Source organism: Sander vitreus, chromosome 2, assembly GCF_031162955.1.
Source record: "Sander vitreus isolate 19-12246 chromosome 2, sanVit1, whole genome shotgun sequence".
NCBI classification, from domain to species: Eukaryota; Metazoa; Chordata; class Actinopteri; order Perciformes; family Percidae; genus Sander; species Sander vitreus.
The window spans coordinates 29266952-29292057 of record NC_135856.1 but is presented as its reverse complement, the minus strand read 5'-3'; the positions used below and the strand labels follow the sequence as shown (position 1 = coordinate 29292057).

General features: G+C 41.3%; 1 protein-coding gene across 1 annotated transcript in view; it reads right to left on the bottom strand.

Moving 5' to 3' along the window:
• Positions 1–89: 89 nt before the first annotated feature.
• LOC144527046 (STE20-like serine/threonine-protein kinase) overlaps positions 90–25106 on the bottom strand; it is a 29576-nt gene continuing 4559 nt past the window's right edge. The window contains exons 3-18 of the mRNA XM_078264882.1: positions 23800–23848; positions 23404–23553; positions 20947–21019; positions 20575–20769; positions 19265–19346; positions 17839–17973; positions 15337–16167; positions 15098–15228; positions 14654–14777; positions 12300–12479; positions 9140–9269; positions 6459–6583; positions 5319–5510; positions 4993–5118; positions 4040–4153; positions 90–2659 (exon numbers count right to left, since the gene is read on the bottom strand). Of these exons, the coding sequence (XP_078121008.1) occupies positions 2513–2659; positions 4040–4153; positions 4993–5118; positions 5319–5510; positions 6459–6583; positions 9140–9269; positions 12300–12479; positions 14654–14777; positions 15098–15228; positions 15337–16167; positions 17839–17973; positions 19265–19346; positions 20575–20769; positions 20947–21019; positions 23404–23553; positions 23800–23848 (2784 nt within the window). The 3' untranslated portion in view covers positions 90–2512. The remainder of the gene's footprint in view (positions 2660–4039; positions 4154–4992; positions 5119–5318; positions 5511–6458; positions 6584–9139; positions 9270–12299; positions 12480–14653; positions 14778–15097; positions 15229–15336; positions 16168–17838; positions 17974–19264; positions 19347–20574; positions 20770–20946; positions 21020–23403; positions 23554–23799; positions 23849–25106) is intronic.

Genomic DNA, 25106 nt, shown 5'->3' with positions numbered 1-25106 from the left:
TTATTATACAATCGTTTATGGAAGCTTTAACCTTTTTCATCACAGTCACATAATTACAAGTGTATTACTTGGTAAAAAGACTAAACAGCTGTAGGACAGAAGTTTATTTACAGCAAAATGAAAATCTACATTACACAGGTATTCTAACAACTATACATTTATTTTTGAAAAATGCATAATGATTTTGATATGGATATAATTGTTATCGGTCAACATTCAGAATTGAATCAATTTGCTGGTTTTTATTTTTGTAGAATCTAACTGACCAACAGAACAAGAACTAACAGATTGGACTTTGTAATTCTATTTCTGCACGCTGCAAACCTCCACTGAGTAAATGAGCTCTAGTACGGGCGCTGCAGTCTTTTTTTTATTTTTATATATATAGATATATATATATATATAAATAGCTAGCGGAGAAAGTTTTGTAAAATGTGCACAGCACTCCATTGCAATTTTTGTACATAAAAGTTCAGTTATTAAATACCTTTGACTAACCGTAACTCTCAATAGCCAATCAAAGAAAATGAGATGATAAAATGAACCAATCACGAGTCAAGATGGCCTAAACCAGTCAGGTCCATCTTGTTTTAAACACGTTTGTTTTTTTGTTTTTTTACACAACTGCATCAAATACCAGATTGCTTTGACATCATCCTACATGAAACTAAATGCTAAGAGCTCATGTTCCGTTTCTTTCTTTGAATAAAGATGCAATCATTGGGAAATAGTTCATTTGCTTCATCATACAAAACATTAAGTTGGTAAACTGGCACAACACCTAGAGTCTGACCGAAATATTTAAAGATGATATCGGGTAGACAGTATATAGATAGGGCTGGGCAATATATCGATTTTATATTGATATCGAGATATGTGACTTAGATTTTGGATATTGTAATATCGTAATATGACAAAAGTGTTGCCTTTTCCTGATTTTACAAGCTGCATTACAGTAAAGTGATGTCATTTTCTGAAACTAACAGACTGTTCTGTTATTTGCCTCCTTTACCCACTTAGTCATTTTATACACATTAATGATGATTATTTATCACAAACCTCATTGTGTAAATATTTTGGGAATGCAATAATTGTCAATTACAATATCGAAGTATTTGGTCAAAAATATCGTGATATTTGATTTTCTCCATATCGCCCAGCCCTATATATAGATACAGCTGTTCTCAAGTATTAAGGCTATTAGCTAGCACGACAACAAAACAGTATATCATTTCAAAGAAGAAACGCCATGCAGGCCTATCCATGATACACCTGGTAGTAAACAAGGAGGCATATGAAGAAAAACCAAAGCAAATACAAAGGATGCATCATCATGTGTCACTGCAGATTCAATTATTTTTTGTTTAAATGGACTGGAAGCCATTAATAGGTTGAATTTTGCTTCTTCAGTTTCCCCCCGACACTCTGGTTCTGGAAACTCTTAAAAAAGGTTATATCATTTCTACAATCGACATCAATGAAATAATGCATTCTTTATTCATCCCTGAATACCTCTCCTATAGATTCATCGTTTCTTGCTCGATAATAATAAAGTGGTGTTACCTAAAATAAAAATAAAACCCAGTCCAACAAATGGCTACATCAATGCTTGTTGGACAGTCTTTGTTTCTGCCACTGCAGTGAATTCCTTAGTGTCCAATCAACGGTGACCCTTTGTCTCTGTATGGAAACACCATCTCTACTGTATGCAACTCAAGGAAGGCATTCTGAAGAAAAAAAAAAAAAAAACCCTGAAAGAAGAAATCATTTCTGCTGGAAAGAGTTCCTGAAATCATGCATTATTTAACCTCTTATTTATCACAAGCTACAATTCTAACACAGAGATATGTAATTCAATACAAACTATACTGTATCACCATTCCTTCAACACGAGGGATATTAGAAATGTGCTCCGTCTCCATCAGAAATACATTCTATTGTACGATCAACTATAAACAATGAGGCTGCTATTTAATATCTAACCAAATGAAACCATCAACAGTATGTTTAAAATGGTATAACGATGCCATTTCCTCCTTTAGTGCAAATGTCTAAATGAGAGAAAAACTGAGCAGCAAATACGTAATAAAAATTGCTTGGAATTAAAAGCCAAACAGATCAAATTCTACAGGCACTGGATTCTTTATAAAAAAAAACAATTCAATCACAAAAAGAAGGTTGGGCAGAGAGAGATACTTCACTTTAATGGTTTTGAGGTGAGGGCCGAAACACTGGATCTAAAAATCTCCTTCATAGTTTCTCCTTCGAAACAACTGCAACAGTGTGGAAATATGATAAAATGAGCAAAAATAAGGGCGTCTGCAGAGCAGAGCTGCAGACTGAGGAACATAGTCCAGAAACAGAAATGCTTCGTACACCCTCCAACAGTTCTCAGAGGATGAGAGCAAGGCAGCACAGGCTCGGTCGTCACTGTCGGTGTGTGTGTGTGTGTGTGTGTGCGCGCGCTAAGGTCCGTGTGCACTGTGTCTATGCGTATGTATGTAGGTTTCAACTAGAAACCAGTGGAGTGGACGCTGGGGATCGGGTAGAACTTGGAGATGCGGCTCTGGCTGGAGGGGTTGAGGCACTCGGACTCTCCGCTCATCTTGAAGAACACTTCCTGTTCCTGCAGCTTCCTGGCAAACTCCTCCTCCAGGGCCTGCGGGGCACACAAACACATGTTGGGCTCATAGGATCATTTAGCAAAAATGATTTTTTTTTTTTTAATGGAATTTAGACAGCAGTGTTTTAACCTGGGTCCTCTTTTTGCGTTGTTGAGAAGCAAGACATGGGAACTTTACTTGAGCTGGGATTACATTTATCTAGCTCTGAATTACTGCACTCTCTCTTTTACATTCATTTGTTCTTGAGTGTTGTTATTCCTCTGACCGTTGTCCACAGAAGGCTCTCTTTCTGGCACAGTTGCCAATATTCCCATGATCTGCAATTTGTCCTCAGCCACAGGGGTCTCCTTCTGACCAAAGGCGAGACTTACTGAAGGTGCGGAGTCCTCATGAACTGCCCCGTGTTTACTCTAAGCCTTTTCTGTCGGCATTGGTTTGGAGCTTTTAGCATTCCTAACATTCACTAAATAGCGCTCAACACAAAGTACGGCTGAGGCTGAATGGGAATAACTTTAGCTGTGCAGGTATTTAAACCAAAGTAGTACAGGTCTCCCTCAAAAAAAAAAAAGAGACTTTAATCTCAAGGGACTTCCTGGTTAACTAAAATAAATGTGTCCATAAACCAAAGTATTTGACAAATAGAAACTGTAACTGCTAGAAGTCTCTAGTATTCATTAATCCTCTGGAGTTCATGAATCTGTTCTAAATTTCAGAGAGATTCTGCAGATATTTCATTCTGGAGCAAAGCGATGGAGCGACAAATTAATCACATTTATTACACTCTGGCCATAATAGTTCCAAGAACCATGGATGCAAGCGAATGCAGTGGCAGGTTGAATATTTTTTGCTTTGAGATCCTGAAACACAGTTGTGGTGATGGGCCAGTATGCTCAGTCAGACATGCTTGTCAGATGACATCTATCTAATCTAAGCGGTTACAGTATGTTAGTTTAGTTTTTTGTTTTGTTGCTCCAGCCGGTGGCCTCTCCTTCCCCGGTTAAGGACACAGTGAGGTGCGGATACATAAATAGTTATGAAATGAAAAGGATTTTAAATGTTTTAAAGACAGTGACGACTGAAGACAGCAACAAAAGACTTGGTTACACGTGAATACCACCCTGTACATGCATCTCATAGTCCTGTGGAAAGTTTGCTTTTGTTTTGAGTAAATGAAATTTTGGCCAAATGAATCGCACTGCAAAATGTTATACGAGCTTCATGCCTTATTTCATTATTAACACGGCAATGTATTCAGTTTGCATCATAACATAGAATAATAAGACCAGCTAAAATGTGTCCGTCGTTATTCACGTGACTCTGAAAGTGTCTTTATAACATACACAGGGACACTTGACAGGTGGAGGCGTCATGTTTTGTACGAGCTGAATAGCAGCCAGGTGTTTGAGTTCCTCTACCTTCTTCCTGGGCCGTAGTTTCTCCCTCCACTCCTTCAGCTCCTGGCTGTGCTCCTCGTCCAACTCCTTCAGCTTCTGGGTCTCGTGTTCGATGAGCAGGTGGCACTTCTCGTTCTGAAAACGTGTACAGAAAAGTATCGGATGAAAACGGAGGGCTTTTACCAGGGGTTGATGCATTGACTGTGTAAGTGAAGCCAAAGCTTCTTGATCGCCACCTGGTGGCTGGCTGCAGTATAGGTCATAAATCCCCCCCCCTCCCTGTTTAGCAGATAGGACCAAACTAAAACATCCAAGTACACGTCAAATCCATTTTCCCCAAAGATGGTTTCTGTCATTTTATGTAGCTCGTATCACACTGATGGTTGTTCAAGTTTTCATTTTTTATCAGTTTAAAAAAAAAAAAAAAATGTATTAGTAATTTAATACTATAAAAACAGGGTGAAACTTTATGATTGACAGCTGTGATTGACTCGTGATTGGTAGGGCGGGTGGTATGGGCGGGACTTTGATACCACGCTCCACTGCCTGATCATGCTGCTTAGTTTCTGGCTCCAATATTACAAGATGGCAGCGCTTGTATCCGGGATATTTTGACTTCACTTTTGTACAGCGGGAGAAAAATGGTCGTCGTCCATCTTTTTATTTATTTTTTTGTTTTTTACATGCAACTGTGTCTTTTTTTTTTTTTTTTTTTTTTTTTTTTTTAAAAGATTATTTTTTGGGCATTTCCGCCTTTAATGGATAGGCCAGCTAGATATGAAAGGGGAGAGAGACGGGGAAGACATGCAGGAAATTATCACAGGTCGGACTTGAACCCTGGACCTTTTTTGGCTGGGATGGTGAAGTGGGAGTTAAACAAGACTGCATGTAAATAGAGAATAATACTTGTTCATGAAACACATTTAAATTATGAATTTCTTTTTATAAAGTGGCGTGCTTTTTAATATCTCTACCTGCATCTGCTGCAGCTCTCGGATGTTGGCGTCACACTGCAGCTGCAGGTCTCTCATCTGGTTTTCATGTTTCTGATGCTGATGGAGCCTCTCGTTCTTTTGCCTCTTCTCTTCCTGGGCTGCAAACTGCAAAAGAGAGACGCGATTAGGATTTATTATTAGGGTGTATATATATATATATATATATATATATATATATATATAGGCTTATTATTATTATTATTGTAAGGAACTTGTGTTTTGTCACTGTGTTTTGTTTGGCTTTCCATTGACTATAAAGACAAAAAAGGAAAACGGTTAATTTCATTCCATCTTGCTTGGGTCACCTGCTTGACTTTCTCCCTCTCCTGCTCGGGGGTGATGACAGCGGCGGTGATGCGAAGGCTCTTCTTGAACATGGCCATGCGGGTCTTGGCCTCGCTGCGCTGAATCTTGGGCAGTCTGGTTCTCTCCTGGGTCTGCTTGTTCTTCATCTCCTCGATCAGACGCTGGTTGTAGCGCTGCATCTGCTCCATCTCCTGTACAGGGCACACAGCAGCACACACACAACATGGAGGGCGCTTCCACAGCAACGGTTTCAAACTGTAATTTTTAACGCTTAAACGTTGACAAAATCAAAACTGCTGAGGGTAATTCTGAGGTCAGAGAAATACTACTGATGCAGTTTATTTATATAGCGCTTTTTGCAACACTTTACAGAGTTTTTAAAAAGGAAATACACATACTACGAAAATCCACACACTAAAATCCACACATTAATCAAACATTAAAAGCACAACGTGGCATCATGACTTTGCGTCAACATACACGCCACTTTCCAAAAGCCAAATGGCGTGTCATCTGTACGCATTTTGAGCTATCCGCGTGTATGTCTACGCTGTACACAGCGGATGTAAACATACACTCCATGTGGCGTCGCCTTGCTATCACGAGAACAACGTCACACTCGTGTAAAAAGGTTTACGAAAAAAAAAGGCTTTAGTAACACAAAAAACCCCCAAAAAAACACGATGGTGACCAACGTCACACACTTAGGAAAACAAACGGTTGGGTTTAGGAAAAGAACATTGGGGAAGGCTTTATTAAAACAAAACGCGGGATGCGATCCCAGCTCTCCTGGGTTAAAGTCCTGTGTTTTACCCATCTACCACCCCAGCCAACCTCCCTCCGCGGACTTCCGTCCGTTATCGACGGCGATCATTCACACGTAATGTAGGTCAGTGGAGGCCAAACGGCGTTAAACACGTTGAAAAGCGATTATGCGTCTTAATAACACGCCAAAACGGCATACGAATTGGCGTGTCATACGTACGCCACTTAATGAGATCAGTCTGAAAAGCAGCTCTAAAACGGTGAGTTCTCACATGCGATTTGAAAGTGGACAGATTGGTACGGTTGCGGATTCAAAGAAGATTTAAGCATGTAAAAGAGCTACAACAAGGCTGAGTCCCTCATCCAGCCTGTACCTTCTCGTGTCTCTTGAGCAGCTGATGTCTCTGCATGAAGTACTGGTCTTTGAGCTGCTGTTTGAACAGCTGGTGTTTCTCCTGCAGATGGCGCTCTTCCAGCTCCCACATGGCAGCCTCCCGTGCTGTTTGCAGACACAACAAGTGCACAAAAGACAAAGCTAAATGATGACACAGCAGAACCCTTCACAGGCTTATTGGAAGGAAATATCATCTCAAAGATTTAAGACCATTGTGTATCACTCAATGGTCTGCAGTGGAGAAACACAAAGACGGAGCAGAAGGCACACAACAGCAGCAGCTGTGGGCTGAAGTCACCTCATTACGGGGCATTCGCACAAAAGAAAGGGATCCGGCGATTTTCCGCACGGTGGTTCGGCGGGGGGAGTGTCAATGAAAGGGCCCATTTGTTGGACGTCATGTTGTGTTCTTAAACCCCCCAGCAAAGCATAAGTAGACTTTATGTTTCACAATTACTGCTTTCCGTCAAATCGCTTCTAGATTTTGACGTTTCCGAATGCACTTGAAGGCAGCTTTATTTCACAGGAGAGAGAGAGAGAAAGAATAGAGACGAGCGAGACATAGCGAGTGCTTTGTTGTTGCAGGAAACATTCAGCTATTACACAAACTCCCGGGCAGTTCAGTTAGTTTTTTTTTTTCCCTCGTAGTGTTTTAAAACTTTCTTGTGGCAGTTACAAAGGCAGTGATGTTTCCGGTTTACTGTACGGGACTCTCACACCGCCTCAAACCACAGCTCAAAGCGGGTTTTTTTAACGTTCCCCCTGCGGAAACCCCCGCCACAGCCCAAACGCACTACCCCCATTCAAAATGAATGGAAAGACCTGCGTATTTCTTGGACCGTCGGACGGCCGATGCAGGCAGTCTTGAACGCGGCCTTAGACAGCCAACGGCTGACTGCTTGAGTCAACCGACATCAACTTTACTAATGAGGTTTCAGCTTTTAAGCTTATGAACTATCTCACAACTTCTATCCCCAGTGAAAGCCCTTTCCGAGCTCCTAAAAGCACAGTTACACAGTCAAACCCTCCCGTGACTTGGTTCAGCGAGCTTTTCTGAGTAGTGTTGTTTGTGCAGCTCCTGGCACGTTAAGTGTGGGACTAAGTCCCGGGCAGCGCTAACTGCTAACAGGCTGCTGCTCTGCAGTCCAGTCAGAAGGGGCCGCAGGGTCACTGCAGGTGGTGCTGAGAGTATTTCAGGCTGTTTTCTGCTAATGCCACTTACTATTAATTAGATGTCATGTTCAATGATACAAAATTAGACCTTCTGCTACCCCTCAAACTGTCACTTTTTTTGTAATGATTTCCTTTCATTTGTTTCTTCTTCAACAACGTTATCGCATATTTTCCTCACATCGTGCAGCCCTACTTTGTTTCACAGCGATCATCTCTCATCCCGTTCCCTGTTCCGATTGCTACTTCAGGCTACGGCCGACAGTACACTTATCATTTGTTCGTGAAAGTCTTGATATCGATTTTGGGCACAATGACATGGCTGATAGCTAGCTTGTCTTGTTGTTAAACATTATGTTACAGTCAAATTGTATTGACTGATTGTCAACCGTACACAATGATCTTGACTTGGACTCTTGCTAGTATAATGTTAGCGTTCTGGATCGTAGGTGTCTGAGCTAAAGGTGAAGCTGAGCGGACTAGAAATATCTCCCGTTGCCAAGCGTGGCAAGTCGTTTGTAAAGTCCGTCCTATTTACTGGAGCAGTGAACAACGTTTGATTGTTCCAGGTATTAGTCAAACCCTCAGTTGTTAGCAGGGAAATGGGAGTTATTGTTTGAAAAAATTTTAGATTTGGATGTATGAAATATGAATAAATGGTCTTAAAAATTGTTATTTGGCAAGTGACCAAGGTATAGGTGGGTTAATGCCCTTTGAGGTGTCCATTATCAGGTAATTAATGGACGGCGCGCCGGACGGTTCTGGCCTCGCCGTCGTCCATTAATTCCCGATAATGGATACCTCCAGTCGTTGGACATCAACCCTTACTTAGTCTCTATCGACAACATTGATGTTTGGGGATTGTTCAGGTGCCGCCGGAAAGTCGGCCAGATGCCCCTCATTCCGGCCGGATGTCCCGTCACCGTCCACTTTCTTAGTGTTGGCGTTCTAAACTCTGGTAGATTTCTGAGGACTATGGTTAACTGCTCCTCAGATCTCTGCAGGGTAAATCCAGACAGCTAGCTAGACTATCTGTCCAATCGGAGTTTTCTGTTGCACGACTAAAACAACCTTTGAACGTACACATGTTCCACCAAAACAAGTTCCTTCCCGAGGCTATTTTGCAGAGGCACCTTTGCACTGTCCGGCGCTTAGCACCGCCCATGACGATTGTGATTGGTTTAAAGAAATGCCAATAAACCGGAGCACGTTTTTCTCCCATCCAGGAATGCTGTGTGGACTAGTCAGACCCTCCTCCGCAGCGCTGTGAGACTAACCCTTACTTAGCTTTTTCATGTTTCCTCTGATTTAATGCACACATGGTATATGTTGCTTGTAAACCTTTTCCTATGTCTGTTTCTATGTATTGTATGTCTCTGTATAACTCTGTCAGTGTTTATGTAATGTCTGTTTGCACCAATAAAACAAAAATAGAAATATTGATTGACCGATTGACACTGGACAGTAAACATTTCTAGTTCTTAGTCCTACCTCGGAGCAGCTGCTGCTTGTGGTTCAGGCAGTCCCTTTCGATGGTGGCGAGCTCGTGTTTGTGCTGCTGGATAATCTTTTTCAGATCACTGTCCAGATCCTGCTGCTGCTTCTGAAGGAACTCCTGTTCCTGGATGAGGCATGACAGAGATTACACATGACATGAGGAAAACAGGTCCAGGTGTTTATCTCCTGATCTGCAAGCGACACAATCAGAGAATCCTCGAACCTCCATCCACAAAAATCCAACAAAACGCTGACAGGCCGAAAGCATTGTTTCCTGGAAGAAAAACTTATCAATACATGAGCTTTACATGCTTTATGAGGCCAGCTGAGTGTGTGTGTGTGAGTGTCTGAGTGGGTCTGCTGTCCTACAGGCTCTCGGCCAAGTTCACTTCAGGCTAAGCACTGCTTGAGCCGATGAACCAGACAGTTATAACGTGCAACAAATACTGTTTTGCTTGCTTGTCGCATTAATACGACCTACTTGGCTCCCCTAACACAGAGCGACCTGACATTTGACATGCTTATTTAGTGCTCCGTGATACACAGTAAGCACTTTCAAGGTTTCTATTAACGCATGTCTCTAAATGTCTACAATTTCCCCTTCAGATTCTAACCTCGGCATGTTCTCGTTGAAAAGGTAGATCATAAGGAACAACCTATTAACTTTAAGCATTAGTCCTAGTACTGTTCTGATCCATTACAGAACACTTCCCTCTACAGTTTACAGGATTTCTTTATCCTACTACGTGAGCCCCGTCTCTGTGGTAACGTAACGTTTCTGTCTGCGTGTCTCTACAACATGTCACGTTAGACAGCCAATCACAAACATTATCAGATCTTGGTAGAAGCATGCTGCATACTTATTGGCTCACTGACGCTGATGAGATTTACTCCTTAGGTATTGAAATTGGGTATTAAGTCTATATCCTTCGCGTTCCACATCCGGGATTGCTCCGGTGCTGCAGGAAATTACGCCAGATGCATGTTTTTTTCCGTTTCCTTCCGCTTTCTTTGTGTTGGAATTTTAAATTCGGTGGATTTCTGAGGACTATGGTTAACTGCTCCTCAGATCTCTGCAGGGTAAATCCAGACAGCTAGCTAGACTATCTGTCCAATCTGAGTTTTCTCTCGCACAACTATTTTGCAGTGGCTCTGTGCGGAGCTTAGCACTGCCCATGACGATTCTGATTGGTTTAAAGAAATGCCAATAAACCAGAGCATGTTTTCATCCCATCCCCGAATGCTATGTGGACTAGCCAGACCCTCCTTCAGAGCGCTTTGGAGGAGGGTCTGGCAAAGCGAGACAAGGTATTAAATGACGAGGCATTTTTCAATACGTTGATATTAAGGAGGCAATTTGGTCAGTGCCTAAAAAGTTTTGAATTTGGTACCCAGCCCTACAATTAATATCATTATTGCGTACAGCATATTTTCCTCATGCCATGCAGCTCTAGACCAAATTAGAGATTTGTTGATAGCATAGCACAACTTAAGGCTTGGTGTCGGTGTGTACTGATGTATAGCAAAGACAGTGTGTGTAGTCTCCAGAGTAACGAGTCATGCTTTAAGAAAGACGAGAAAAAGGCCAGATTCCAAATCTGAGAAAGGCATCAAAACACACACAGGGATTCCACTTACGTACTGTATGGGAGCGTGTGAGGACAACTGAAAGGACAGAATCATACCATGGGACACTCCCTGTGGACCACAGTCCATTACTCTTCTAGACATTGCGCTAAACAATGCATGCGCACACACACTCTGAACCTGTGGAAGACACTGCAAACTTGGGTAGGTGGAAGGTTTGGAAAAGAGAAGAAAAGTCATGAAAACTGCATCAAACGGCACAATAAATGTCTGCTGGATAACTTTGTGCATGCTACCCTCACACAGTTTGAAATCTCTTCCGACAAAAGGCAGAAAGAGAGAGCTGAGAAGAACAGGAAGCGTGTGTGTCAAAGTTCGAAAACTCACAGCACACCGTGCCCTCCTTATCTCCTCTGGCGGGGCTGGGACAATATCCTCTTTAATACGTTTCATGATAGTGTTTGTAACATGCTTTGGAGATAATCCCACTTCCTGTTTCCCTGTTTTCCGGGCAGCCACGGGCAATAGATGGAAATAAAAATGAGGCAAAAGCTGTGGATAGATTAGCACTACGTGACAAAAGTAAATGAGCAGTGGCAGGGCAGGCTGATTTAGCCCCTGTGCAGCTAAACGTCATTTATATAAACACTTATAAGACAGATCAGAGCAGCATGTGTTTGTGTCAAAGTATAAAAACAACTTACTATGAATAGGAACTGTACAAGCTATCCCATTCTCGTAAGGGACTACATGTGGGCAAAGGGAAATGAAAGGAAAAGAAATGTAATGTGGTCCACATTAGGGCTGCACGATATGAAGAAAATATGTAATTGTGATTATTTTGACTGATATTGCGATTGCGATACGATTCTCGATATTGGAGGGAATGATCATTTATGTTTCATTATTCTCCATTTCATTGAAAAATATTAAAATTAAAATGATAATAGTGTGACTTTTGTGAGGATCTGTACCAAAAAAAGATTTTTGTCTGTAGGATAGGATTTGTAGGCCGGGACGTCTCTGCAGCACCACAATACTTCATTCTGAATGGTTTGACACATATTTTGCCGTTAACAAATGTTGCGCCCCCCCCCTGCTATTTGGATGCTGCGCTAGTCTATATCCACGACGTTCCACTTCCGGGATAGCTCCGTCACTACCGGAAATTCCGCAGGATGTCCGTTATCTTCCTCTTTCTTTGTGTTGTTATTCTAAACTCCGGTGGATTTCTGAGGACTGTGGTTAACTGCTCCTCAGATCTCTGCAGGGTAAATCCAGACAGCTAGCTAGACTATCTGTCCAATCTGAGTTTTCTGTTGCACGACTAAAACAACCTTTGAACGTACACGCTATTTTGCAGAGGCACCGTGGCTCCGACTCGGTTTAAAGAAACTGCAATAAACCAGAGCATGTTTTTCTCCCTCAATGCTGTGTGGACTAGCCAGACCCTCCTTCGCAGCGCTGTGGAGGAGGGTCTGGCAAAGCGAGACTAATAATGCACTAGTCCATACTGCGATTTTGATAGAATTGCGATTAATTGTGCAGCCCTAGTACACATGCTAACCTCTTTCTTGCGGTTCTTCAGCATGTTTTGGTACTTGGAGAGTTCCTTTTCCTGCTCGGCTTTGATGCGTTTGGCCTCTTCCCTGAGCCGGTTGGTGTGCTCCTGCTCCAGCCTCTCGATGGTCTGCTTCTGCTGCCGCTCCAGGTTCTCCACCTCCTGGTCGTATTGACGCTTCTTACTCTGCAGGACACACAACGGCCACATCACATCAGTCAGGCGAACGGTTGTGAAAGAAGTGTGTAAAAGAGACATTTTGAAGGAGCTGTAGATGTGAAAGACGTTTGGTAGATGCCAAATAAAAAAAGTCATTGATGAATCATTTTCCGATATATTGGACATTTTTAAATGAAGGACAAAATATGCACAACTTATCCACAGGACAGACAAAATACCAAATTTTTAAATAGCATTAGGTAGGGGCCCATTAGCTTAGCAGTATGTGTCGCGCTTAAAAGAGATCTGGCAATAACCTTTGTTATGCACATTTTCAAAAGGGAATATGAGGCAGCCAACATTGTAATGAGGAACTGCATGAATTTCTGATGAACACAAGCACTGTCAAACACACTGCAAATTATTTTATGAAATGCAATGGTTTAAAAACAGCATTGGTAAAGATGAGCATGTTCCCTAACAGGGATATACAGAAAATGAATGGCACAGTTACTAGTGACAGCCATAGTAATGGCAACTGAAGGGAATCAAGTCATCCTTTTCACTAACAGAAGCAGTTTGCCATTCAAACTGCCTGCATCCAAGGCTAACTCACAAAGACTACATGTGTACAAACCACAAAATCTGGATCTGTGTGCAGTGGAAGAAAGTAACACACTCAGATGAGTCATCGTCTTTCACTCTTTTTCCTACGTCTGGATGGGTTTGTAGAGGGTCAAAGCTAACCTTGATTTAACAACCACAGAGTGAGTTCTTTTATACACCTCCCTGTTTCTTCTTCTTCTTTTAGTGTTCCCAAATATTAAGATGACAAATGTTCTGTTGCACAATAATGCAGAAAACAGCAGTTTTGTTGACCTCAGCATAAACCACCTCCCAAAACAATTACATGACTCAATGTTAATGTGAGGTTTTTGGAATGCAGTGACAGATTTAGTTCCTCTTTTTTTGTTTTACTTCTACTACAGATACTTACAAGTTCTGCATCCTTTGCTCTATTTTTGTTCAAAATGCCTAATTTTTGCCTGTTCCTTAAAAGGTGCCCTGCCACACAAAACTTACTTGTATTTTTTGAAACATGTTAGGTCCATATGTGTTTGTGTTATGTTGTGAATGTGAAAATGAACTGCTAACTCCTCTGTCAGCTCTAGCCACTGAAAAGAAATAAGTGGAGAAATCAGGCCAATTACAAAAGCTGGTCAGTCTGACGTGGTGTTGCCTGAGCTCATTACTATTCATGAGCTCGCCCAGTTGTGCTGGGTAAAGGATGCTGATAGTCAGGCTCTCATTGGCTAGCTGTTAGCCAATCAGAGTCAAGCAGCGTAGCTCAAGTAAATACTTAAATACCTGAAGCAAAAGCTGTCCCACACAAAAAATACTTCCTCTTCAGGGAAAAGCTATCAATGGGCTTGGTAAGGGATGTACCACAGATAGTTACAGTCTCAGTTTTTGGTTTAAAGGGTATGTCTTGGGGTGTGTGCTCTTGTACTTAGACCTTAAGAGGGCACTGCTCAGGCATGAAAATAATTAGGTTTCGGCAAATACTGTATAAGATAAGGGTAGGGGTTACGTTTGTGGTTGTAATGGTTAGGCTCTAGGGAATGCATCATGCTAATGAGGTTCCTAACAACATTTAAGCAGGGGTGCAACAGTTTAAATGAAGTTTGGGACTGTTTTAACTAGAAATATTTACACTTCAGAAGCCATAGTAACAGCTGGCTCTTGAACTAACTATGAACTTACAATGAATCATTGTGAAAACAAAAAACACTGATGTACAATTCACAGGTAGCCCCAGACTGCTGCCTTTAAGAATTGTACAAAAACAATTAAGTAGGTGTTTCAGTTCCGTGTTGTTGCTCCCACTTTTTCTGACGCTTCCTCTTCATTTACAATAACAATAATCTAACTTCATTGAAAAACGAAATTCTGTATGTCCACATCCAAAGAGTTTCCAAATAAAATACCTGATCAACTTTTCCTCAACTCGACTTTAATAATAAAGTCCATTGTTCGATTGTTGTGAAATTTCTGCCAAATAAAAACCACATTTATGGGATCCTTGCACCACTGCTTACATACTAACACCGACTCTCTTTGAATAACCAACTATTTGTGTAAGTCGGGTTCAGCAACAAATTAAGGTCTCAGCTTTGCCGTTTCGGAGTTGCGTGACTCACTGTGGTCTCCTGTTCAAAGCGGCGGTACAGCTGTTCTTTTTGCTGCTGCAGCTTGTTGCTGAGCTGCTGCTGGGCTCTCTGCTCCTCCTTCTGCAGGAGACGCAGCTCCCTCAGCTCCTGGCGTCTGGAGAGGTGGAGGAAGAGAGGACAGACAGGAAGGTGGGTGCAGAGGAAAAAGAAAAAAATATTAATTATATTATATAATATATATATATAATATATATAATATTATATTTCTTTTTTTTTTTTATATAGCATAAAGCAGGTCACAGAAGAAGTAGAGAAGAAAGAAGTACGATTAGTAAAAAAGTTTCAGCATTTAGAGAGAGGTGAACTCCACACAGTCAGGTTTTACACTAAGGTTCCTGGGCAATGTATATACATGATATTTGCATAAAATCCAAGCCCAGTGCAGTGGGTATGCAAATGAAGGCAGGTGAATACCTCAGGAATCGCATCTCCTCGTTCTTGGTATCATTGTCAGTGATGATCTTCGATGTAGTCACGCTAACTTCTACTCCATCCACAATGAATTTGCGAGTCTTTTTCAACGTCTTCTTCTGACGCTTGTTGTCCTGGGAGAAGAAGAAAAAAAGAGAGAGAAGAGTTTATAGATGTATCTGTAGCTACGCAAGTCTGCGAGACAGTTTCTGATGTTTGAATATGTGGACTGTGCGAGATACCTGTACGGAAACAGATCCAGGCTCTTTTGTTTTGGACAGAAAGCTTGAGATAGACAGATTCAGGTCTACACTGCTGGTATCTGCGGCTGAGCCCCTGCCCGAGTCGGAATCTCTCTCTTTGTCATCCTTAGCTTTGTCTGGAACTGTCTTCTCATCCTCTGCATTTATGCTCTCCTTTTCTGTGGGTTTCTCTCCATTCTCCTCTTTTGGGATACCTTTATCTAGCTCTGGTAGTGTCAATGTCACCTTGAGATTTTTGTACCGGTCCTCCTCCTCCTCCTCTTTTTCTGCTGGTGCGTTTGATTCCTCCACAACAGCCATCTTTTCCTCCGGAGGAACCTCTGTGACCTCTGGACTCTCTGTGCTGGCCTGTGGATTGGCTGGAACCTCGGCCGTGTCCACTTCCTTTTCATCCTCCACTGCGATCTCCAGCTGCTGCATTTCCTTCGCAGGTGCCTCTGGTTCAGCCTCTGGTTCCGGTTGTGGGGAGGCGACATCTTCCCCTGCTTCTGGAGGCTTTTCCTCCACTGGTGTCTGTTCTACCTCTCCATCGGCATCCTCAGCTGGAGTGTTTGGAGTCTCCTCCGTGTGCTCCTCAGGTTCAGGGGCAGGGGCAGCCGCCGCCGCCGCCGCCTCCTCCTCCTCCTCCTCCTCTTCCTCCACGAAGCCGGTGTCCACCACGTGGTTGGCCACGGGGAGCTCAGTGGGTGTGGGCACGGGCACAATTGGCTCAACCTTCTCAGGGACGGATTCCAAGCTGGAGGGAGAGAGGGGGATCTTCTCATCCTCTGAGCTGGCGACACTGACATCAGAGGGGGCGCGTTTGTGTCCCTGTAGAACGGGTGGAAGTGACAGTTAGAGAAAGCTAGAACACAATAGAGCCCAAGAGTGACCGCCGGCTCTGGTTTCATGCGTTTTTCCCTAATTCAACTGCTCCATGGACGTTTTATTAAATGCTTATATAAAGAGTTTTAACGACCAACCGGCTACAAATGTGTGTTAGGGCTGCACGATATGAGTAAATCATCTAACTGCGATTATTTTGAACTGATTGCGATTGCGATAGGGTTCCCGATATTGGAGGAAAGGATCATTTTGTATCATTATTCTCATTTTTATTGAAAACATTTTAAATTAAAAAAAAAAAAAAATGGATCTGTACCAAACAAAGACAGTTTTCTTTAGTCTGTAGGATAGGATTTGTAGGCCGGGACGTCTCTGCAGCACCACAATACTTCATTCAGAATGGTTTGACACATATTTTGCCACTAACAAATATCGCGCCCCCCCTTGTGATTTGGATATTGCACTAGTCCATATTGCGATTTTGATACAATTGCGATTAATTGTGCAGCCCTAATCGTGACCATAAAACATTTGATTCCGCCGCGAAAAAAATACATTTGTAAAACTGAAAAAAGACAAAAAGGTAAAGGACTGTGTACATAAACAAGCAGAGACATCAATGGTAGCATTTCACTAGCAGTTTTCAGGTGCGGTAAAGCTTTCCATGGTAACAGTGAGCTCCACCAATCAGAGACGTCGCTGTTGCGCTTAGGATTGGGGGTAGTGTAGTATTTCTCCATGGCATCACGAACAAAACATGTTTTTCTTAAAACAAGGTTGATTTCATATGGACTTGTGGCTTCTACAGGGGCATACACCTTCGTTTCACAACCTCGTCGCTCGTGGTCAGTCTACCTTGGATGGTTAAGACATTATGTCCGATAGTCACAATCCTTCTGGAGAAAATGAATGGGATTTTGTACTTTCGGAACCACACTGTCAACAGCTCTACGTAATGACCAATCACTTTCAGAGCTGAAACGATTAGTCGATTAATCAATTACTTGATCAGCAAGAAAAAAAAAATGATTCAGCAAACAATTCCGATAATACATGAATAATCTTAAGTAATTTTTCAAGCAAAAAAAATGCCATTTTGCTTTTCTTTGCTTCCAAGGTGGTATAATGAATATCTTCAGATTATTGGGATTAATCAAGAAAATGAATCAGCAGGTTAATCAATAATGAAACAAATTGTTAGTTGAAGCCCCAATCACTGTTTATAAAATGTTAAAACTGTTTTAAAGTGATCGAATAATCTGACGAATGTTTTCTAAACTGATTGATCATTATCATTATAAAATGGCAGAAAATGGTGATAATGACCCAGACCCTAAATGGAAATACTGTGTTCAAATAGTTTGTTTTATCCAACCAGCAGTCCAAAACCCAAAATATATCCAGTTTAAAATGATGAATCAACTATCAAAATAACTGCTGATTAATTGTTTCAGTCTATTGATTCATTGACTTACCATTTTAACTCTACTATAAAGTCATAAATGTGAAGCAAAAACCAATTTGTGGCAGTAAGCAGAACAGGTGTACTGTGCATCTGCACAATGAAAACTATAAAAAAGCATTATAGCAAATAGCATTCTTCCTTGAACAGTGTACATTCCTTTTGGTAACAGATTTTTGGAAATGTGTACACACCATGTGTGCTTCTGTCTCTTCCTCTTCTTCTTCCTCTTTGTGGTCTTCTTCAATCTCCTCTGTGACCTCGGCCTTGGCCTCAGCTATGAGCTCCCTCAGAGGCCTGCTGTCTGTCACACTGGACACAAAGGGATGCTGCGCAAAAGACAAAGAAAAAAAAAAAAACGCGGTTTCATTTATATGTTAACACCCAGTGCACAGCTAGGGCGGGGCAATATATCGATATTATATCGACATCGATATACAACGTGAAACTAGATATCGCCTTACATTTTGGATATCGTAATATATTGATATGACACAAGTGTTGTCCTTTCCTGGTTTTAAAGGCTACATTACAGTCAACTTAACCCTACAATATCGTCGCAATATCGACATCAAAGTATTTGGTCAAAAATATTGTGATATTTGATTTTCTTTATATTGCCCAGCTCTATGCACAGCATATATGTTATGGTAAACTCAACGTCTTACCTGCAGCAATAAAAGCACTTCAACATAGTTGGCGGTAAAGACCGGACAGCCCGCAGACAACTAATCCCATAGATTTTAAGATATAAAATTGCTCACAGTATAACAGGCAGCTCTATTTTGACTATATAAAACATATCAAAGCACTTCCAAAAATTAAAAAAAAGAAGAAGGAAAAAAAAAATAAAAAAAAGAATCGCACACTAAACAATAACTGGGAAAAATATTTCTAACTTTCTTTCCTCCATCTTTGTGTTACTCTCCCTCTGGAGATTTCACCTCCCAAGAAATAAATCAACTTCTTTACTGCAAACAAAGATAAGACTACACGCACTGCATCTAGATCTCTTGACGGCCTCACCTTCTTCGGCTTAGAAATCTGCTGCACGTATTCTATCGCTGGCCGGAGAATATGCATCTTTTTTGATATCAAAACCTTCATCGGTGGCAGACCGCTTTTTTCTATTTTCAAGCCCATTGAGTCTTCCTCTGAAGAACAATCGCAGAACAATCCTTTGCCTGCAGCGTTGTACACTATTTTCTCTCTGTGTGTGTGTGTGTGTGTGTGTGTGTGTGTGTGTGTGTGTGAATGTGTCCTCACGGCTTCGCTGTGAATAAGTGGCTCTGACTTGGTGAGCACCTTAAAGCCTATGGAAAAAGAAAAGCTCTGCACCACTGACGTCAGCCTAGGCACAATGGGATGAGCGTCAGTCTTGCCAGGAGACACGGTTTAGTACCTGACACAGACGTGACACCAATCAGGTAAACAGATGTCTCCTAGGACTCTGCTGCTTACGCTCTTGAATGGCAGCTGGTACATGGGTATGGGATGGGGAATGAGGATTATCAATCGATTTAAGTGGCCAGGTACAGGGCTGGGGCGACTGATAGATAGTAAAATAGAGGGTTCAGAACTTGAGTGAAAAAGTTGTGTAAATGTTCAAGAGTAAGGTACCTGTAGAAGTTGAGTCGGCGTCCATCTGTTGTCCACATGTTTGTCCAGACACCGCCTTAAGAAATCACTGAATTCTGGGGACCTTAAGGGTGGAAGTGGTAAAAAATAAACTTGAATATGGCCTTGTACAATATAAAAAAACATTGCATAAGGTTATATTAAAATAGGAGAAAGAGTATGCAATTGTCATCTCTGAGAAAGAATGTGTGCATGTGAACAAATTACAGATTTGCTCTGCAAGTCAGTCTGGCCAAGAGCCCATTCAAGCCCATTTCCAATTTTTCCAAATCGAGGCACCAATCACAACCGATGAGGCGGGCTTTACACGATGACGATAGCGCGAGCAGCTTTTTGTTTACATTCAACATGCCGCTGTCGCTGCTACATCACCCGGATCTAGCCGTTGGTTATCGGTGATCGATTGGTTAAAAGGACTATCCAGCTGCGCCCAGAGGCATTTGAGCGGCGTCCGTTGGTGACGCCCCTTTGGAAATGGGCTGTGAATAAAGCTTGCCCAGACCCACTCTCAGTTACAACTGAGAAGTGTCTGCTGTCAACCAGGCTACCAGTTTGGGGTCTTTGGAGAGAATTTGATTAGATACTTTGTAACCCCTAAGTTAATTGTGTACAGACAGGTGAGATGGGAAGGGGCCTATGTTGGAGGAAATGTACAGAACAGCTGGCAGATCATTTCCATATATTTTGGAACTGCCCAGCAGTTTGGTAATGTTAGCTGGAAGTAATACGGGCAACACAGAACATTTGTGGTGATGGAACTGACTGTTACTTTTCTACAATCTATTGGGCAATGTTGCAGCTAATGTATTGGGACAAGACAAGTATCTATTAAAGATATTGCCGATTGATAACAAGGAAATGGTTCGAGACCGAATCTCCAACAAAGACTGACTGGATAGATATTGTGACAAATGTTTGGAGAGTATGACTTTTCCGCTAAATCTACGGACTAATAAATACTGGCAATACCGGAGAAAACGGATTGCATTTGTGAACTCATGAGATAATTAATGATCCCTTACTGTATGCACTGGCATGTATCTCCATCAGTATAATGTTTGAATGAGTGCATAGGGGACCAACTATGCGTTTCTTTCGGAAAAATAAAGTATACAAAAAAAAACTATTGCTTTTCTACGTCGAGGATCTCTGTAATGGCTAGTGTCATTAAAAAAAAAAAAAAAAAACTGACTGACATAATGGCAAAAATTTAAGACACTCAGTAGAGTTATCCAAAACTAACACATGGCCATTCAAACCAGTGACCAGTTTCTCCCTCGTGCCTGACTCACCAGCGTGATGGCTGCATCAGGGTCGGAGGATCCGCCTTGGCTATTTTCAGCAGGACTCTCATGGGGTTCATCTCGTGATTGGGAGGCTCAATCTGTGCCAGCTCAATCAAAGTGACCCCAAGGGACCAGATATCAGCCTTGTAGTCGTATGGACGGTCCTTGGACGTCTCGCACATCACCACCTCTGGAGCCATCCTAGAAGGCAAGAAGGGACGTCATTGAAAGGAGATATTGAGTTCATGAATGTTTATTCTATGTTGTGCAAGAAAAGGCAAAAACTAACAGTGAGTAATACTGTACTTTTCTTGAATTTCTTTCATCAAAAGAATGAACAAAATGGGTTTTTATTGACTTGTTTTATAGTCCACTCACCAGTAAGGTGTTCCAATGAAAGAGTCTCTCCTCTGCAGGGTTTTGGTGTTTTTGGCAGACACACCAAAGTCCGCTGGAAGACATGTGACAAGGCAAACCAGACATTTGCCAGAAGGAACGGTCATTATTTATTTTCCAAATGTAGCAAACAAGTAGGGCTGCACAATTAATCGCAATTTTATCAAGATCGCAATATGGACTAGTGCAATATCCAAATCGCAGGCGGGGTGCAATATTTGTTAAAGGCAAAATACGTGTCAAACCATTCTGAATGAAGTATTGCGGTGCAGCAGAGACGTCCCCGCCTACAAATCCTATCCTACAGACTACAGAAAACATCTTTGTTTGGTACAGATCCTCGCGGAAATCACACTACAAATCATTTTATTTTAATTTTAATATTTTTCAATGAAAATGAGAATAATGATACAAAAATCATCATTCCCTCAAATATCGTAAGTCACATCGCAATTTCAGTCAAAAATAATCACAATTAGATATTTTCCTCATATCGCGCAGCCCTACAAACAAGTAAATAAACCCCAAAAAACAGTCCCCTTGAATCGCACAACTGCTAATGTCATCAGTGCGTGAAACGCACAGTCTTCTTAAATTTGCATGATGACATCATGCTGTGTCTGCGTCGTGTGTGAGACACAGCTCAGCAGTGTCCCGGCAGGCAGATGCACAGGCACCTCTATGTGTGTTATGTCTCTGGACAAAATGCTTGCTGTGTTTTATTTCACAGAGCTTGTTCCATCCACCAGCAGTGACTCACACCCCTGTGAGTAAGCCACTTTACTGCATCTGCTGTGGATACATGCTTGTTTACGGAGCAGCTGGTCCAAACAATAATGCTAGATAAAGTTAACTTATTCATGTTATAATGTCTGCAATGGCCATGCATAGAGCTGGGCAATAAATCGATATTATATCGATATCGTGATATGAGACTAGATATCGTCTTAGATTTTGGATATCGTAATATGTAAGTGTTGTCTTTCCCTGGTTTTAAAGGCTGCATTACAGTAAAGTGATGTCATTTTCTGAACTTACCAGACTGTTGTAACTGTTCTATTATTTGCCTTTACCCACTTAGTCATTATATCCACATTACTGATGATTATTTATCAAAAATCTCATTGTGTAAATATTTTGTGAAAGCACCAATAGTCAACACTACAATATCGTTGTGGTATCGATATTGAGGTATTTGGTGAAAAATATCACGATATTTGATTTTCTCCATATCGCCCAGCCCTAGCCATGCAACACTAAGACTGTGCAGTATAAGTCATGGTCAATTTCTTTTACAGTTTATTTTCTAAAGGCATATTCCACTTATTTCACACATCATGTTCAGTATACCTGCCACAAAAGAAATATATATAGCCTGTAAAAACAGTTGTATAAGGTTTTATTTATCTTGTGTTTTTTGACATTACAAAAGGCGCAGAATGTCTTATCTATGTGGTTCTTAAATTCCAGACACTTTCCTCTATCCATTCACATACAGACATTAGGGCTGTACCGAATACCATTTTTTAAGCTCTGAAGCTTCAGTACTCATCAACAGCGAATATTCAAGGCTGCTACAGTATAACCATACAGACCTCTACACACATCAGACTGCTTGCTTGTAACTCAAGTTTTCTCCGTTCCTGGCTGAGATGGACAACATAGCGCTGCATAAATTAGCCAGCAACTAGCGTCTTAATACCAACAAAACACCACAGTAAATCATTTCTGATCCAGGCAGCCTGCAAAAAACTAGTTGTCTTATTTCACAATGCAGATGTATGTGCACAAGCACTGAAAAAGTGAGTTTTTCATGACCCATTTAATATTCTATCTTAATTATTACTGGTAGGAATAATGGCCAGAACTACAAAAATAAAACTGAAATTTGCCATAAATCTTTCTTGAAACAAAAAGGCATCACATTCATTCTTATGGCTGTTTTACATGCATAGAGTGTAATGTCATGAGACACACCCTACTTAGATAACTGAACCCAACAATGTGTTTGGCCTGCGGCTTTAAATGGATGGTATCACTGTACAGTCAATTCATGTATCATTTTTAACAGTTAAACTATGAGAAAACCCGAGATAAACACATGGAGACTACGGCCAAAAGGCACAGAGCCTACATTGCTAGACTGTGAACTCATTTATGGTTTGACCCATAGAGCAGTTAAAAAAAGAAATGCACTTGGAAAGCAAGACAATTCACCCTAGTTCTTAACTTTCTGTATACCTTGTATGTATTACAAATATCACATTTTTCTCCACTCATCCCACAACAATACCCATTTAACCATGTGTGGATTTAGGGTCACATTTATATCAATTCTGGGTATTATAGGAGGCAGTTTGAGACAGGGCCTGTAGCTACCCTGCCTGGAAAAATTGTGTACTTTCTGGTGTTAACAGCTGGATTTAACTTTGCCCTTACCCAGCTTGACGTCACCGTCCAGTGTGAGAAGGATGTTGCCAGCCTTCAGGTCTCTGTGGATGATTTTATTGTCGTGGAGGTAGACGAGGGCCTGCAGAGTCTGCTTACACACCACCCGGATCTGAGGCTCTGTCAGGGGCCTCTCCAGTTCTACAGGGGATCACACAAACACATGCTCTGAATTCCTGACCGTGGACTACACAAATGCGACCTAATCATGGATGGTAATATGGGCTAAGCCACATTCATTGTATCGCTCAGGTGCAGGTGGTCTACAGAGGTCTTTCGATGTCTTAAATTGGCCTTCTTCACTTTGCCGTTTAGCGCTGCTTTGTGCAGGAACAGTTTCCTTTTTCGACGTTACAACCTGTATGCAAAGTAGAAATGCTGACTCACCGAGCATGACTGCATCCACAGCCCCTCCCCCACAGAACTCGATGAGGATCTGCCAAAAAAGGGGAAAAAAGGAGCAGAGTCAATGTGTGTGTTTTTTTTAACACTTTCAACATTTGTTTATGTAAAATAGTGTGCATCAAACTGTCCTTTTTCAAGGTTTCAAGTCAAATTTAAGACCTTTTTAAAAAGTACAACAAAACGCAGAGTCACAAAAGTACTTGCAAAGTAAATAAATGTATTAAAATTGAATAAAAGCGACAGAGTAATAATAATCTGTACATATACAGCGCATTATATTTGGACTACCAAAAGGAAGAACTACAACACCACAGAATATAAAAATGACATTTCAATGAGCATTAGAGGACGGACGCATTACATGGACGTAGGAAAATGAAGACCTGTTTATAATGACTTAAGAACTAAAACACAATATCAGCAAATGTAATACTTTTTAAAGCCTAAAATTTTGATTTTGAAAAGCTAGACCTTTTTTTTAAGACTTTTTAAGACCCTGCAGAAACCCTGTTATTAAAGAATGTATTAGATACGACAGTGGATAGACGGTCCATGTATTTAGTCTAATGGAACATGCATTGCATGTACAAACAAAACTCAAAAAGGGACATCATCATGTACCCTAACTACTAACTATTTGACTAAGGCAATTTGAGAATGAACCTGCACCCACCCTGTTAGAACAAAACACTCTGAGCTCTTAAAGGCATTTAGGAGCTTTCAGTATGGCTGTTAAGGTAAGAGGATTGGCCCCACATTGAGGAAAAGGTTTCACACAGGCAGGCATTCTATTGCCAGGCCGTATTTTAAACAGGATTACAGTTTAAGGCAGTAGGTGAAGTAAAGCATCTGGAGCATCTTTATTAAGCTTAGACATAAGGAGAACTGTATAGCGCGATGCTGAATCACTCCTCGTCACTGAGATTTGGGGAAGGTTTAGCCAAATGTCACACATGGAGGAAGAGGAAGTAAAGCCCTAATTCTGCAATGTTGTCACCATTGAGTAACTAATTGTGGTTGATATGTTGGTTAAGGCCCTAGTTTGTGTTTTAGGGTCAGCCTGCATTTAAAATAACAAGTGACAACATCTTTTAAGAGCCTGTTTACTAAAAAAAAGACTAATTTTAACTTTTTTACCAAGGTTCAATGGCATTCCATTATTCGGTGGAGCTTTTCAAGACCGTTCTACTTACAACAACAAAGCCCTTACAAGACGTACAATGCCTCAAGTCTCAGAACAGTCTTGGCTCTTCAACATGCACACAGCTCTGGTGTTTCTCTGTAGGCGT